Consider the following 15697-nt stretch of genomic DNA (forward strand, 5'->3'; position numbering starts at 1 on the left):
TCTGCATTGGTGATTCCCTCACTTTTCCTTTCACTTTTTGTTTTTGCCCAGACATACTGTACACTTTCGATGCACAGCCCTCCAGTTTTAAAAAAAAAAAAAAAATCCTATTGTTGGGCATGAGTATGTATGAGTATATAATCTTTAAAAAACAAAACACTGTTAGAAATACCTATTAGATCTCACCATAGTTAGATACCAAAGGACTAAAGCTCATGCCAGCTTCTTTTAACTTTTATAAAATCCATCATTGCCTTTTTTTTAGTACAGAGTTACCAGGTCTGTCCATCTCTTTTTATACAGCTACTGTATATCTGAGGTAGTCGGCACAATTCTGTAGAGGAGGTTACTTGTCATGTAACTCAAAGATTAACGGTTCTCAAAAGTTAATTAAGGGTTCTCACAAATTATGCATGTATCTTTGAACATTTAATACCCTTATTTTGGAGCCTATTTTGGTCAACTTAAGTTTTGTTTAAAGTGGTTGTAAACACTTTTTTATAGTGTGGCATGGACAATCCGCTCTTTCCCCATAAAAACAAAATGCACTGTGGCAAACGTGAAAATCAATAAATAACAATAAATGACAGTGCTGCACCTAACCAGAAAAAAAGCCTAATATCGGGCTTGGAGCATATGTGAAAAAGTGAAGAAAAGTGCGCAACCAAATTGGGCAATAAAAATTGCATGTAAGTTTTCCTATTAAAAAATGGATAATGAAATACATTCCAATGTCCTTATTCCTGTGCAACAAAATGTATGTAATAAGAACTAAGAGAATGTCCTTATGAAGTCGCATTAGTGCAATGGCTCATATAGGGTCTCAATCTTCTGGCTGATGACTGAATAGATGCAGATAACTTCAAATACAATTCCCACGAACAAAGGAAATGTGTGGCCGCTTACCAGATCCGTTGGATCCCTACAGGGATCAGACAGGCTCAGAAACACAGATGTCCTCAGCTGATTCAAAGCGGTTACTCCTGGTCCCCTCCTCTGTTGGAAATCCAAGGGAAGCTTCCGTGATCTCCTATCAATTAATCCCGGGGTAGACCAGCCTCAAGCAATGATGTGGGAACGTGTAGGTAAAAGGGAGAAAAAGTGCTTTATAGTGCAGTATTTAGTTAAAATGTTTTCTCTTTATTCCACTCAAAAGAAAAGGACTGACATCTAGAAAGCTGCACAAGTTACAAAGTATCAAAAAAAGTTGTTAAAAAAAGTTTTTTTCACACGCTTTCAAGTTGTAACTTTTTTTGATACTTTGTAACTTGTGCAGCTTTCTAGATGTCAGTCCTTTTCCTTTGAGTGGAATAAAGAGAAACATTTTTAACTAAATAATGCACTATAATGCACTTTTTCTCCTTTTTACCTACACGTTCCCACATCATTGCTTGAGTCTGGTCTACCACGGGATTAATTGATAGGAGATCACGGAAGCTTCCCTTGGATTTCCAACAGAGGAGGGGACCAGGAGTAACCGCTTTGAATCAGCTGAGGACATCTGTGTTTCTGAGCCTGTCTGATCCCTGTAGGGATCCAACGGATCTGGTAAGCAGCCACACATTTCCTTTGTTTGTGGGAATTGTATTTGAAGTTATCTGCATCTATTCAGTCATCAGTCAGAAGATTGAGACCCTATATGAGCCATTGCACTAATGCGACTTCATAAGGACATTCTCTTATTTCTTATTATCATACATTTTGTTGCACAGGAATAAGGACATTGGAATGTATTTCATTATCCATTTTTTTATAAGAACATTTACATGCAATTTTTATTGCCCAATATGGTTGCGCACTTTTTTTCACTTTTTCACAACCCTTTTTTATAACTTTATGCTACAGGTAAGCCTATATTAAGGCTTACCTGTAGCTACCCAGGATATCTCCTAAACTGCACGGTTTATCAGATATCCCCCTGTGTCTGCATATGCCAAAGTCATCGGCACATGCGCACTGGGGCAAACTGAAGCAATGGCACCTATGTGCCGTTGCTTTAGTCTTTGTGCTGTTATCGGCGGCTCCCGCGCGCATGCACGGGAGTGACATCATCGCCTCTCCGGCCAATCACAGCGCCGGAGCCGCGATACCCGGAACTAAATCCGGGATGACATGTCGGCGGCCGGTGGGGGAGACATGGACCGCTGCGGGGGCTTCAAACGAAGGTAAGTAATACATAATGAGCTAGTATGCTATGCCTTATGCCTTTGTCTTGTAGGGTGTTTTTTTTTAGGAGGGTTTACTTCCTCTTTAACTATTTAATAAAAATCTAATATATATTTTATTAAGCTGACATAAATGTACTATTGTTCTTTCTTAGCAGCTATTTTCAGCTAACACTAGCATTCAACTATCACAAATTTATTAAAATATAATTTGCAGTTAATACTTTGATTTATGTTCAAATATGTTTTTCGGATTTGTTTAAGTTAGTGAATTTTATTTTTCCCTGTTCCCCCATGTTCAGTCAAGCATATCAGTGAGGGTTTATGTATATGTGGTAGTTCCTATAGGTGTAATCCTTAGTTAAACAATTTTCATGTGCTTACCAACACTGTTATGACGTGTCTTGGCAACTCTCTTGGACATCTCTTCTCTGTAAAATGTTACGCTGCATAAAACATGGTTGACCACAAAGTTAATGTGATTAAAACCTGAAATATAATCAAACAGAAATAAAATAATTCCTTTAATTCCTTGTTCGATATAAGGCTTTATGATTTGTAATGGATCTGTATACTCAGTTCATTTTAACATACCACATAAGCCCAATATTAATACACGCAACTGTGTAATTCAGTTTTGTTGGTTTTAAAAATATTACGGTTTCATAGATTCTGCAAATGCATAAAGATTCTTGTAGCTCCATCACTAAATAGTAGTTAGTTTTTGGTAACCTTTAACTCCTTATGCTCCTTAAATTTTTTTCAGTCATATTAAATCTTTTCTTTAGAGAGTGAAAAGCCGTTCCCTCGATGATGTGGTTTTGCTCAATGTGGACACCAACTCTTTGGAAACTCCTTTCAATGATCTCTCAGCGTTACCCACTGAAGTGGTGAGTGTTTAAATGGTTTTGCCAAAGACTGTGAGTGCATATGTTAACGTATGTTGCATTGACGTGTTTTGGAAGCTTTGTTTCTTTTGTGTTTTATTTTTTTTCCAATGCACTACAGCACCATTTATTACTGTGAAGTACTGTATTTTGGCGGCACTGCACACATTACAACGCTGGCGGATACAAGCCCTAAAGGTATCCCTAGACATTAGATAAGTCAGAATCCAGCCTTTCTAGGTATATTTGGTAATGATTCAGTATTTATGGGTTTTTGCAAAGAAAACTTCAAACAACTATTCCTAGCGAACAAGATACCGGTAATAAGGCAGCTCAGAAACCCTTGCACGTTTGCTGTAGTTTTCTCCAGAATCAAGACATGTGGCTGCCCCTCCCTCCCTTGTAGCCTTGAATAGGAACACTTGTGGACACCTCTTACTACACTTTAATTTCAATAGCTGGCTGGTGAAAGGAGCACTGTCTGTTCAAAGCATTGTGTCCTTTGACAGTTATTTAACACAGAGAGCATTTATGAACTCAGATGAGGTCATAGAAGCACATAAAAATTTGTCTCTGCAGAAGGGTTGAAATATTTACCTTTCCAGGAAGAAAATACTTTTCCAGTCTCCCTCCTATGCCCCTCATATGACCAGAAACCCAAGCATTTGGAAGGGTTTAAATTACATAATTTAGTAGTAATGTTTTTAGAATACAAGGGCTTCTACATCTGCATAGCACTAAAAGATGTACTTTACTTTTGGAGGATAAAATGGTAAAACTGTTGTATAGAGCTCTTTAGTTGAAGGTTAACATGGCAAACATAGCATTTCTAGCATAATATACAGTAGTCACTCTACAGCATACCTGATCATCTTTTTTTTTTTTTTTGCTAATGCTCCTATACACAGGGGTGTATTAGCAGGACAGCTAAAATTTACAGCAGCATTTCTGCACCCTTTAAAAGTATGCAAAATCTCGAGGCACTCTAGTCTACAGTGTAAAATACGTAAAAGTTGCCATCAATGTGAGGGGATTAACCACTAGACTCTAGTTAATCCCTTACAATGCCAGATGTTTTTCAAGCAAAGCCCAGGTTCAGCTATGACTTTTACTTATCAGCCTGTTTATGGTCATTTTAATTTCCCTATATGCAGATAATTATGTTAACGGGTGTCTATTTGACAGAAATAGTCCCTGGGCAGCCTGGCATCACCCCTTTTCACTCTCCACTCCCAGCAATGACACTGACCCCCCCTTCCCCCCCATCTACTTCTAACCATACTTTTGCCTTTCTGCTAACTCATCTTGGCAGCCAATTAGAACTCTTCTTATATCTGATGCAGTCCTGCATGCTGCATGTCTATTGGAAATGAGGGAGGATGGGCAGGCCCCCTGCAAAGCAAGGAAGTGTCTTGGGGATAAGTGTGCCTTGCAGGAAGGCTGGCATACAGTATAACTGGTGACATCAAGCAAAAAAAAAAAACAAGACAGGGTATTGTTTTGCTTCTTCTGAGATAATTATGTACCACGTATTTTCCTATTATAAAGGCCTGTAAATTAATTTTAAATGCATGTAAAGCCAAATAATTTTTGGGTATAGAGTAGGGAAGGGAGAGTGGAAAAATAACCCTATCAAGTTTATTTTTTGCTGCCTGTGTCCCACTGGGAAGATTCACTGGGGAGTGAGGGAAATTCCCATATTAGAGAGTAGTAACAGAAACATGTGTTTCCTTTGGAGGATTTCCCTCACCTCTTGTTCTGGTGGCAGCCAAAATAAATGTTTTCCTTTTACTTTATTTCTCATTGACAATGGTCACCAGGACAAATAGAGTGTGGCGTCTCTCAAGAAAGGACACAGGCAAAAAAAAAATGTGCCATAAGTCTGACTCTTTCATACTCTATGGGAGGGAGGGAGGGAACATGGGATTTTCGATTTCAGCTAAGGCAGCCAGCACAAGGAACACTTCTTGTTAAATGTAAGGTCTGTCTCTTGTGCTGATTTATTTTTAAATCTTACCTAAACTTGGATTTTAGGTGGCACAAGATTCAGTAAATTGGAGACATTTGAGTTATGCTTCCTCCAACAGAAGGATGTGGATGCTGGCAAACAAAAAAAGTAATTGGCCAGCCAAGTATGAAGATAATTTTTCTATAGCTTTCGTAAAGTAACTTTCCTGTAACAGAGTATGTCCTACATACAGTAGTACAGAAAGCTAGATCCTGTAGAAATCTTATATGCATGGGTGCACCCTTCTGTTCCTGGCACTAAGGGATTTAATAGCTCCAAATCTTCTGTGAAGCTGCTGTGAACCAGCTTCTTATGGAGACCTGACCTCTCCCCCCTCCATTGGAAAAAGTTGATTCATAGTATACACTGCAAGTAACACAATCTCTGAATGGGAGGGAGTCAGATTATTCGCAGGATTCTCTCCCTCATTCAGAAGCCGTGTTATATACAGCGTACACTAGCTTCATCTTTACGAAGTTGGTTGTGAGTAATCTATGGTTTTTATCTGGTACCTCTATTTTTTCATGTTGCAAAGTATATGAGTCTCTCTATCTCATTGTCCAAAAACCGTTCAGGTTGTCCCTCACTGTATCTCCTAAGGGACCAGATGCCGATAACCTGGTCCATTGTCCTTTACTTAGAAACTTGGTAAACTCATTTGGAGTCTCCCATATCTGTTCAGTGTAGCCTCCTCTTCCCCTTTATTTAGGGAAGAGTTCCCTACGGTTCGGCTGGCACCTTGCAAATATGATTGGTGACTCTGGTCATAGAGGCTGTAAACAAAGTTCTATAACTTCTCCTGTGGAACCTTTCTCTGATCATCCTGCAGCTGTGGCAGCCTCTGAGCCTTCTGCTGTAGATGTAGTGTCTGATAGAGAGTCTTGCAAATCCGCAATGGATGACTTTGTTCCTAAGAAAACTTTGACAGCCGAGATAGCTCTCAGGCTAAAGGATACAATTTTGACTCTTATCAATGCTGTGTGCACTTTAAACTTACGATGGAGAAGCCTGTAACATCTACTAGTGCTGTTAGTGTTTTTTTTATTATATATGTTGGTTAGCCAGACTATGTGAGAATTGATCCAGCTGATGTTAAAGCGGAGGGCCACAAAAAAAGTGAACCTCTGCTTTTCGGAACCATTCCCCCCCTTCGGTGTCGCATTTGCTTCCTTTCAGGGGGGAGGGGAGTGCAGATACCCGTATAATACAGGTATTTGCACCCAGTTCCAGGCATAGACCTCCGCAGAATCTCCGGGGGTCTAAGTCACTTCCTGTCCCCCCCCCCCGCTATCTTCTGGGAAACACACAGGTCCCAGAAGATAACGGGGACCAGTGAGGACGCGCAGCGTGAGGACACGCAGCGTGACTCGCGCATGCAATGTAGGTAATCAGGAAATTAAGTAACAACGCTTCACTTCCTGATTCCCTCACCGAGGATGGTGCGGAGGCAGCCCAGAGTCGAGCGATTGCTCGGCTTCGGCTGCCGACATCGCGGGCAACCTGGACAGGTAAGTGTCTATTTATTACATTTATTTTTTGGCGGACCTCCGCTTTAAGGGATCCAGCTACAGTACTTATAAAGATTCAGTTCGCATGTGCCGCGCTATATAAATTTTTCATTCATTCATTCATTCATAAACACATTTGTTGTAGAGTGCTTAGAGCTTTTGTCTTCTGCTGTAAATGCTAATATTATCTATCCTAACTCCCAAATGAGTCTTCTGTCTGTTGACATTTATAAGAAATCTCTGTGGCTGAAATGTAAGTCTGTAGAACAGCAATGTAAAAAAATGTGCACATGCGTTTTTATGGTGTACATAATTTTCTGCAGGAACAGAAGCCCAAGTCTCAGGCCTCGTACACACGACCGTTTTCCTCTGCAAAATCCATCAAGAAAACTGCTGGCAGAGCATTTTTGCTGAGAAAAACAGTCGTGTGTATGTTTTTCGTTGAGAAAACTGTCGTGGATCTCGACGAGAAAAAAAGAGAACATGTTCTCTTCTTTTCTCATCGGGAGTCTCAATTTCCTCGTCGTGTTTCTTGTCGGGCTGGTTTACGACGAGAAACACTTTCGTGTGTATGCTTAAAAACCCGCGCATGCTCAGAATAAAGTATGAGACGGGACCGCACCTTTGGTAAAAGTAGCGTTCGTAATGGAGATGGCACATTCGTCATGCTGTGACAGACTGAAAAGCTTGAATCGTCTCTCACCAAACTTTTACTAACACACAGTAACACGAGATTAGCAAAAGCAGCCCCAAGGGTGGCGCCAATGGAATGGAACTTCCCCTTTATAGTGCCATTGTACGTGTTGTACGTCAACGCATTTGAGAACAAAGAGATTTTGTCTTGACAGTGTGTATGCAAAGAAAGCTTGACAAGATTCTCGACAAGCCTGTCAAGAAACTCGTCGAGGAAAACGACGTTTCTTTTATGACGAGATTCTCGGTCGTGTGTACGAGGCCTACGACTCGTTTCTGAAGTCCAAAAACAGCTGCTTTACTCTTTCTCATGCTTCTCGAGCCAAAGTCAAGCCTAACGGATGTCCCAGTACAACCACAAACCCTGACAAGTCATATCCTCAAAATCTGCATACAAATCCTCATCTGCATAAAGTAGGCAGATGTCTGTTTTCTTTTGAGGACACCTAGATAGAAAGTGTCTTGAATATCTGGGTGAAAGACATGGTGAAAAGGGGGCTACAAGCTAGAGTTTCAATGTGTCTCCACCTTGTTTCATGTTATCAAACCTACCTATATCTCCACAATGACATGCAGACCTCCTTTCTGCTATTGTAGCCTCATCTTTTGTACATATAGAAAGAAAAAGAGGGAGCACCGACCTTTGCATTACCAAAGATAACATTTATAAAAAAAAGTTACAAGAGTAATACTCGCAAACAAACGTTATAAAAATGCTTATCAGTATTCCAGCAATTGGAGCCGTGTCTCTAGACACCTGCAAGCTGGACTGGGTATTAGGAGGAACCAGATGGCATTGCAAACGGCTTATGCATTACGAGGGAGCACCCTCTTCTTTAGAGCCACAGCAATAGTAGACTGACCTCCATGTTGTCTCTGAATATGACCACATGCACATGTCCAAGTGAACGCCCACCAGAGCCTGCCACACCCATCCGAGTCAATCCCATGACTAAGTCTTTTATGCCGAAACATGTCAGGGGGTGGCTGTGTGGCAACCATCTGAAGTGAATGTGTGACGTATCAAGGCCGATCAAGGAAGCGGAGATCCAGGAAGGAACAGCGGGAGGTGGTGAGTGATCAGTGGACACCTTGGGTCCACCGCGACCAATATACCCGGTTTTCGGTTAATCTCTGAACGAGTGTTTGCTGTGCAGTGTATTGCTCTATTTTTTTAGATTTCATGTGAGTGCTATATTTGAAGACTTAAGTGTGTTATTAAACTGGTTTTACGGTATCACGCTATTTTGAGCACTTCTTTTATTTACATGCGGAGCTTTCTGCCGGTGAATTGGTTGGAACTGGGATTATCTGCTATACCTACCAGTGGGGTCTTTGTGTACACGTTTACACGCTGAACACGAGAGTGTAAGGCTATTTGAGTTGGTGAGTTTTGCATCTGACGGGAGAGGATTCACTGACACCGGGTGTGGTGGAAGATTGGAAACTCTTATCATTATTTTTTCACACACCTACTTGATGTGTTTTATGGACTTATATTTAATTAATATTTAAACACATTTATATATATTTTTTAAAATTTGTGCGCATATTCACTTTTGTCACATGGTGATGTTTATGGACATTAGCATTTTTTTTTAATACCTGTGAAAATGGATATTTCACCTTATATTGCTTATATTTTATTACACTAATTTTAGAGTTTTAGAATATGTTTTTCACAGTTAGATTTTTTTTTAAAGTAGCTGCTTTACTCTTTTGCAAATTTGATTATCATTATTTGTTCAGAAGCGCAGTGGTAGGAACACAGAAAGGGTGGATTCATCTTTGTTACCATTATTTACATCATTCTGGTATAACCACCTGAAGGTCCATCAATGTATGGGTACTTTGCTGGTTCGAAAGTGATGACTTGACCAGGTCCATGCTTGTTCTAAAACAATAAATAGAACCTTCTTTTATGGCTTTATAGTTTAAGCTTCTTTATTTGTTGTCTGTCATGCTCAGTGATTTTGTTGTGCTTGTTTATTAGTTTGAGTTTTTGTTTTAAAGCACATATTTGCATGTGTTTAACTTCAGTTTAAAACACATGTATAGTTGGTTTCTGGCCCCTCTTGGCTATGGACCTTTACTTAAGACAGAAGGTTCTATCTCCATCATATTATTTTTTGGTTGTGCTTCAGGAAAAAAAAAATTATGTGGTGTAGCAATTTTGTAATTGATGCTAGCAGGAATTATTTTTGACTTTTCTTTTGTCAAAAATCATTTCGCTTTGCTTGCTTGTTATTTTCTTCCATTCTTTGAAATTCAAATGTGTTGGATTGTAATAGCCATAATCTAAGTGAACAGACTCCGTTAGTTATAGACTTCATTAGTCACTTTCCTTTAACCACATTATATACTAATAAGTTGTGTTCCAGCTGAGTTCTTTTCCTCTCATAATTAGTATCTACCTCCTTTCAGGTAAGATGCTGATTAGCAGGCTGGTTTCCCTTCCCCACTTGGTAATGTCTCTTTCAATCGCATATAAAACTTCTCAGGACATTCTAATTAAATACTGCAGACAGTCGGTGACAGCAGCGTCACAAATTGTTTCAGCACCTTCTCTTCCCTGCTATTCTAAATATTTTTTTTTTTTTGTTAATAAAATTGTTGACACTAAGTAATAGTGACACTTTTAACCACTTAAGGACCGCCTAACGCCGATATACGTCGGTAGAATGGTACGTCTGGGCACAGGCACGTACATGTACGTCGCACGTGACCCGGTCCGAAGCTCCACGGCCGTGGGTCACAGAAGCTAAAGAACGGGGAGAGGTGTGTTTAAACACACCTTCCCCGTTCTTCAGAGTGGCAATGTCATTGATCGTCTGTTCCCTGATATAGAGAAGGACGATCAATGATGTCACACCTCCAGCCCCGCCCCCTACAGTTAGAAACGCATATGAGGTCACACTTAACCCCTACAGCGCCCCCTAGTGGTTAACTTCTAAACTGCAATTGTCATTTTCACAGTAATCAATGCATTTTTATAGCACTTTTTGCTGTGAAAATGACAATGGTCCCAAAAATGTGTCAAAATTGTCCGATGTGTCCGCCATAATGTCGCAGTCACGAAAAAAATCGCTGATCGCTGCCATTAGTAGTAAAACAAAATTATTAATAAAAATGCCATGAAACTATCCCCTATTTTGTAAACGCTATAAATTTTGCGCAAACCAATCGTTAAACGCTAATTGCGATTTTTTCTTTTACCAAAAATAAGTAGAAGAATACGTATCGGCCTAAACTGAGGGAATTTTTTTTTTACCTTTTTTGGGGATATTTATAGGAAAAAGTCAAAGATATTGCATTTTTTTCAAAATTTTCGCTCTATTTTTGTTTATACAGCAAAAAATAAAAACCTCAGAGGTGATCAATTACCACCAAAAGAAAGCTCTATTTGTGGGAAAAAAAAGGATGCCAATTTTGTTTGGGAGCCACTTTGCACGACCGCGCAATTGTCAGTTAAAGCGACGCAGTGCCGAATCGCAAAAAGGGCAAGGTCCTTAACCTGCATATTGGTCCGGGTCTTAAGTGGTTAAAGTGTACCTGTATTGAAATGAGGCTGATGAAAACAAGTTCTCATGCTCAGGATCAGTTTTCTCCACCTAGATAGTCAAATAGGAAGCAAGAGCAATGATCCTGATCATAAGAGCAAGTACAGGGTCCCTAGTGGCTGTGATTGAAAGTGTGCACTCCCAAAGTCATGAAGGAAAACAGATTATGGCTTCTATTACAATAATTTCAATTTCAGAAATATGTGGACGCTCTGAACTAATCCATAAATTAGAAAAGTAAAATTAATCATATAAACAGCATGATGTGTTTCAAAAAGCAGCAACTTAATACAGGTTTTCTTCCCTGTTTAGCAACAGCACACGTTCACTTTGAAGTGGACCTGACAGTTAAAATTCACACTTTACACAAGTCTATAGGTTGTATCTCCATACTACTAAATTGCCTTGTGCTTTCTAGAATAGATCAGATTGTCAATGGCAGCAAGGGTGTTGTGGGTTCTTGCAGCCTGCCAATAGACTTTTTTTTTAAAGCGGAGTTCCGCCTGCCCCTTTAAAAATTTAAAGTCAGCAGCTACACATACTGTAGCTGCTGACTTTTAACATTAGGAAACTTACCTATCCTTTAGAGTCCAGCGATGTTGGCACCACAGCCAATGTTGCCATTGCGGGTAAGAGAACCCGGCAGTGTAGCCTTTCGGCTTCGCGGCCGGGTCCCTTCTGTGCATGTGCGAAGGACGCTGCTCTCTTTCACTGGCCCGGCAAAAGGGGAGGGAGACCGAGCTGTTGATGTAACTCGTCGCGGCCCGGTCTCCCGGAAATGGGGACTGGTACCTGCTTCTCCCTCCCCCAAAAGGTGCCAGATAGGAATCAGATAGGTAGAAGTTCCACTTTTGGATGGAACTCTGCATTAAATCGGATAAGCTCCCACCGGTAGACTTAAAGTGTTTGGAGCTCTAAAGAAAATAAAAGTGTTTGTGCTGTCTAATCTGCCCCTTACTTTGTCCTCCTCTCTGTATTGACCAAGATAATCATGGCTGCTGAGCCCTGACTACTGTAGTCTGTTTTCATCCCTCTGTCATCTGCAGCTCTCCTCTGTCCCCCTCACCCCCTCCCTGCCTGTCAGGCTTGTGTCTCTGCCCCCCCCTCTTGCCACGATTAGCAGAAATAAAATATTAGAAATTGTTACTGCCAGCCTCTCTATTATAAGTAGTCATAACACACAGGGTTAGTGTTTTATGACAACAAAACTTTAAATACCATTTTATCATGCTCTTCAGGCCAGTCACGTGACTCCCGGACGGTCTCCTACTCCGATTCCCTGGGAAGGGCTGACCGGAAACGTGATCTCCCTGGGGAGATCTCGGTCCTCCTGCTGTAGCCCAGGGATCAGCGTAGAGGCCTGGCCTGGAGTCACGTGACCGGCCTGAAGATCACGCTAAAACGGTATTTACATGCTTCGTTTTCATAAAGCATTAACCGTGTGTGTTATGACTAGTTATAATAGAGGGGCTGGCAATGAATCATATGATTGTGCTAACAACCACTTTAAGCCTAGTACATACGGGCCAAATGTACGACATCTGCTCCGACCTGAAAAACGAGTAGTGTGTACGAGGCGTTACAAGAGGAAGAGTAAGGTGCAACAATGACCAACAGTACTAAGCAGGATGTACAGTGTTCATATACAGATATTTACATATGGTAGAAAATAAAAACTGTATGCATTGATAAGATATACATTAAAGCTGTATTAAACCCCAAACCAAAATGTAATATACTTTATTGCAGCCTACCAATCATTAGATGTGGTGGCTGCAATCATTTGGAAATACTTTTTTTTATTTATAATTATTACTGCTTTTAAAATATATATTCCGGAGAGCTTACAATCATTTTGAGTACATAAAACCTTTTTTATTCGTCCATGTGCTAAGGGAAGCATACAGCCTAACCACTTATACACACTCTTTTGGGTTCACTGTGTTTTAAGAATATGAGAGAAAATGAGATTACTTGGAGAAACCCATGTGAATAGAGAAAAATGTAAAAAAGTCTTTCTTTTTTGTATGAAGCGTAGAAGAGCTTGTTTGAAGTGCTAAGTCATTGCACTCCCCGGGTTTTTCATTGTCATCTCTTAGGTGCTTTAATTATATAATGCAAAACAGAATTGTTCAGTTTTTGCGTTAAAACATAACGTCTTGTGGCGATTATACATGATATAACATATGTTCATGAGTTCTAACGTCTGAAATCTTACACACATGGCACGTTACTACCATAACATCAAACGTGTAAAATTTACTTCCAATCTGCTCATCTGATCTTAATTGTTTTGGAGGTGTCAGTCAGTGCCGCTGAACCCCTTAAACATGTCACTGCCATTACCTGCCTCTGGTCTTAGGAAGGCCTTCAGGCTGGGAGATATTGGAAGCATGTGATACTGATTACTAGTCTAGATAGTGCTGATCCCTGCGGAGGTTAGAGGTCACACTTGTCCCCCATTAGAAGTCCCTTCTCCACAGGGATGCCCCTGCTGCGTCCTATACTGCAATCTTCCTAATGGCTGCCTTCCAGAATTCGCACATAATATTTCAGATTTACGGGCTGTTACAGACGCTGTCAGCCGGTAGCATTTCCGCTCACACTAAAGTATTTCAGATTGCAAATATAAATCAGGCAGTTCAGGGGAAAACGAGAAAAAATCAAAATAACAGTACAGAAATGAAAGGAAAAGTATTTTCAGCCTTCTATTTGAAAGCGGAATTTAAGAAATTGTTGTACCAAAACATTGTTTAAAGCTTCAGTTTTGGTGATGCTGCAGGTGTTTTACATGTAGAGCAAACTGTTGTTATTGATTGATTTATGCTACACAAGTTTGTACTAAAATTTGGTATAACAAAAAAAATAAAAATAATCATCGCACAAATACTAAATAATATATCTATTTTTATTATTGTAAAACTGATGGCATTCTCCCTTTTTAGATTTACCCTCACTTTTTGTTCTGGTGGCAACTTTAAAATGTTGGTTTTTCCATCAGTTTCTTGCTCGTTCACAGGAAAGCTGTAATTTTTTTTTTTGTTTTTGCTATGTAAACTATGTGTTATCCCAAATTGGCTGCAAAAGTGGAAGTACACTTTAAAATGTTAGTAAAACAAGTAAAAACAATTATTTTTTTGCTACCCCAAACATTATATATATATATATATATATATATATTTTTTTTTTTTTTTTTTTCAGACAACCTAGAGAATAAAATGGCGGTCATTGCAATACTTTATCACACCGTATTTGCTCAGCGGTCTTAAAACTTTTTTGAATTAAAAATAAGACAACAGTAAAGTTAGCCCATTTTTTTTCTATATTGTGAAAGATAATGTTACGCCAAGTAAATGGATACCCAACATGCCGCGCTTCAAAATTGTGCACGCTCGTGGAATGGCGACAAATTTTGCACTTTAACCACTTAAGGACCGGACCAATATGCTGCTAAATGACCCAAGGGGTTTTTACAATTCGGCACTGCGTCGCTTTAACAGACAATTGCGCGATCATGCGACGTGGCTCCCAAACAAAATTGTCGTCCTTTTTTCCCCACAAATAGAGCTTTCTTTTGGTGGTATTTGATCACCTCTGCGGTATTTATTTTTTGCGCTATAAACAAAAATAGAGCGACGATTTTGAAAAAATTCAATATTTTTTACTTTTTGCTATAATAAATATCCCCCAAAAACATATATAAAAAAATACTATTTTCCTCAGTTTAGGCCGATACGTATTCTTCTACCTATTTTTGGTAAAAAAAAATCGCAATAAGCGTTTATCGATTGGTTTGCGCAAAATTTATAGCGTTTACAAAATAGGGAATAGTTTTATTATTTTTTTTTTTTTTTACTACTAATGGCGGCAATCAGTGATTTTTTTCGTGACTGCGACATTATGGCGGACACTTCGGACAATTTTGACAAATTTTTGGGACCATTGTCATTTTCACAGCAAAAAATGCATTTACACAGCAAAAAATGCATTTAAATTGCATTGTTTATTCTGAAAATGACAGTTGCAGTTTGGGAGTTAACCACAGGGGGCGCTGTAGGAGTTAGGGTTCACTTAGTGTGTGTTTACAACTGTAGGGGGGTGTGGCTGTAGGACTGATGTCATAGATCGAGTCTATAAAAGGGATCACTCGATCGATGCAGACGCCACAGTGAAGCACGGGGAAGCCGTGTTTACATACGGCTCTCCCCGTTCTTCAGGTCCGGGGAGCGATCGCGATGGGGCGGCTATAAACGAATAGCCGCGCCGTCGTCCCGGATCGCTCCCCGCGGGAATCCGACCGCCGCATGTAGCAGGGGGGGGGGTCCCGATCAGACCCCCGACCCACGTCTAGGCAGGGATGTACAGGTACGCCAATGTGCCTGTACGTGCCATTCTGCCGACGTACATATACATGCGGCGGTCTGGAAGTGGTTAAAATCTCCATTGGCGATGTTTAAAAATGTCTACAGGTTAGTAGGTTTGAGTTACAGAGGAGGTCTAGTGCTAGAATTATTGCTCACGCTCGCAGCGATGCCTCAAATGTGTGGTTTGAACACTGTTTTTATATGTGGGCCCGGCTTACGTATATGTTCGCTTACGCGCGCAAGCTCGACTGGCTAGGGTGCTTTAAAAAAAAAATCTTATTTTCTTTTTATTTTATTCTTTTAAAAAAAAAAATGTTTGGATCACTTTTATTCCTATTACATGGAATGTAAACATCCCTTGTAATAGAAAAAAAAGCATGACATGACCTCTTGAATGTCAGATCTGAGGTCAAAAAGGGTTCAGATCTCACATTTACACTAAAATGCAATAAAAAAATAACTAAAAATGTAATGTTCTTTTTTTTTTTTTTTTTTTTTTTTTTTTGCAAAAA

At 39.9% G+C, this 15697-nt stretch overlaps 1 protein-coding gene across 4 annotated transcripts in view; it reads left to right on the top strand.

Moving 5' to 3' along the window:
* Positions 1–15697, top strand: part of DENND1B (DENN domain containing 1B) — a 324137-nt gene that overhangs the window by 232267 nt on the left and 76173 nt on the right. For all 4 annotated transcript variants that reach the window (XM_040359884.1, XM_040359885.1, XM_040359887.1 and 1 more), the window contains one exon: positions 2954–3055. In XM_040359884.1, the coding sequence (XP_040215818.1) occupies positions 2954–3055 (102 nt within the window). The remainder of the gene's footprint in view (positions 1–2953; positions 3056–15697) is intronic.

The sequence above is a fragment of the Rana temporaria genome, chromosome 7 (genome assembly GCF_905171775.1).
Source record: "Rana temporaria chromosome 7, aRanTem1.1, whole genome shotgun sequence".
In the NCBI taxonomy this organism is placed as follows: domain Eukaryota; kingdom Metazoa; phylum Chordata; class Amphibia; order Anura; family Ranidae; genus Rana; species Rana temporaria.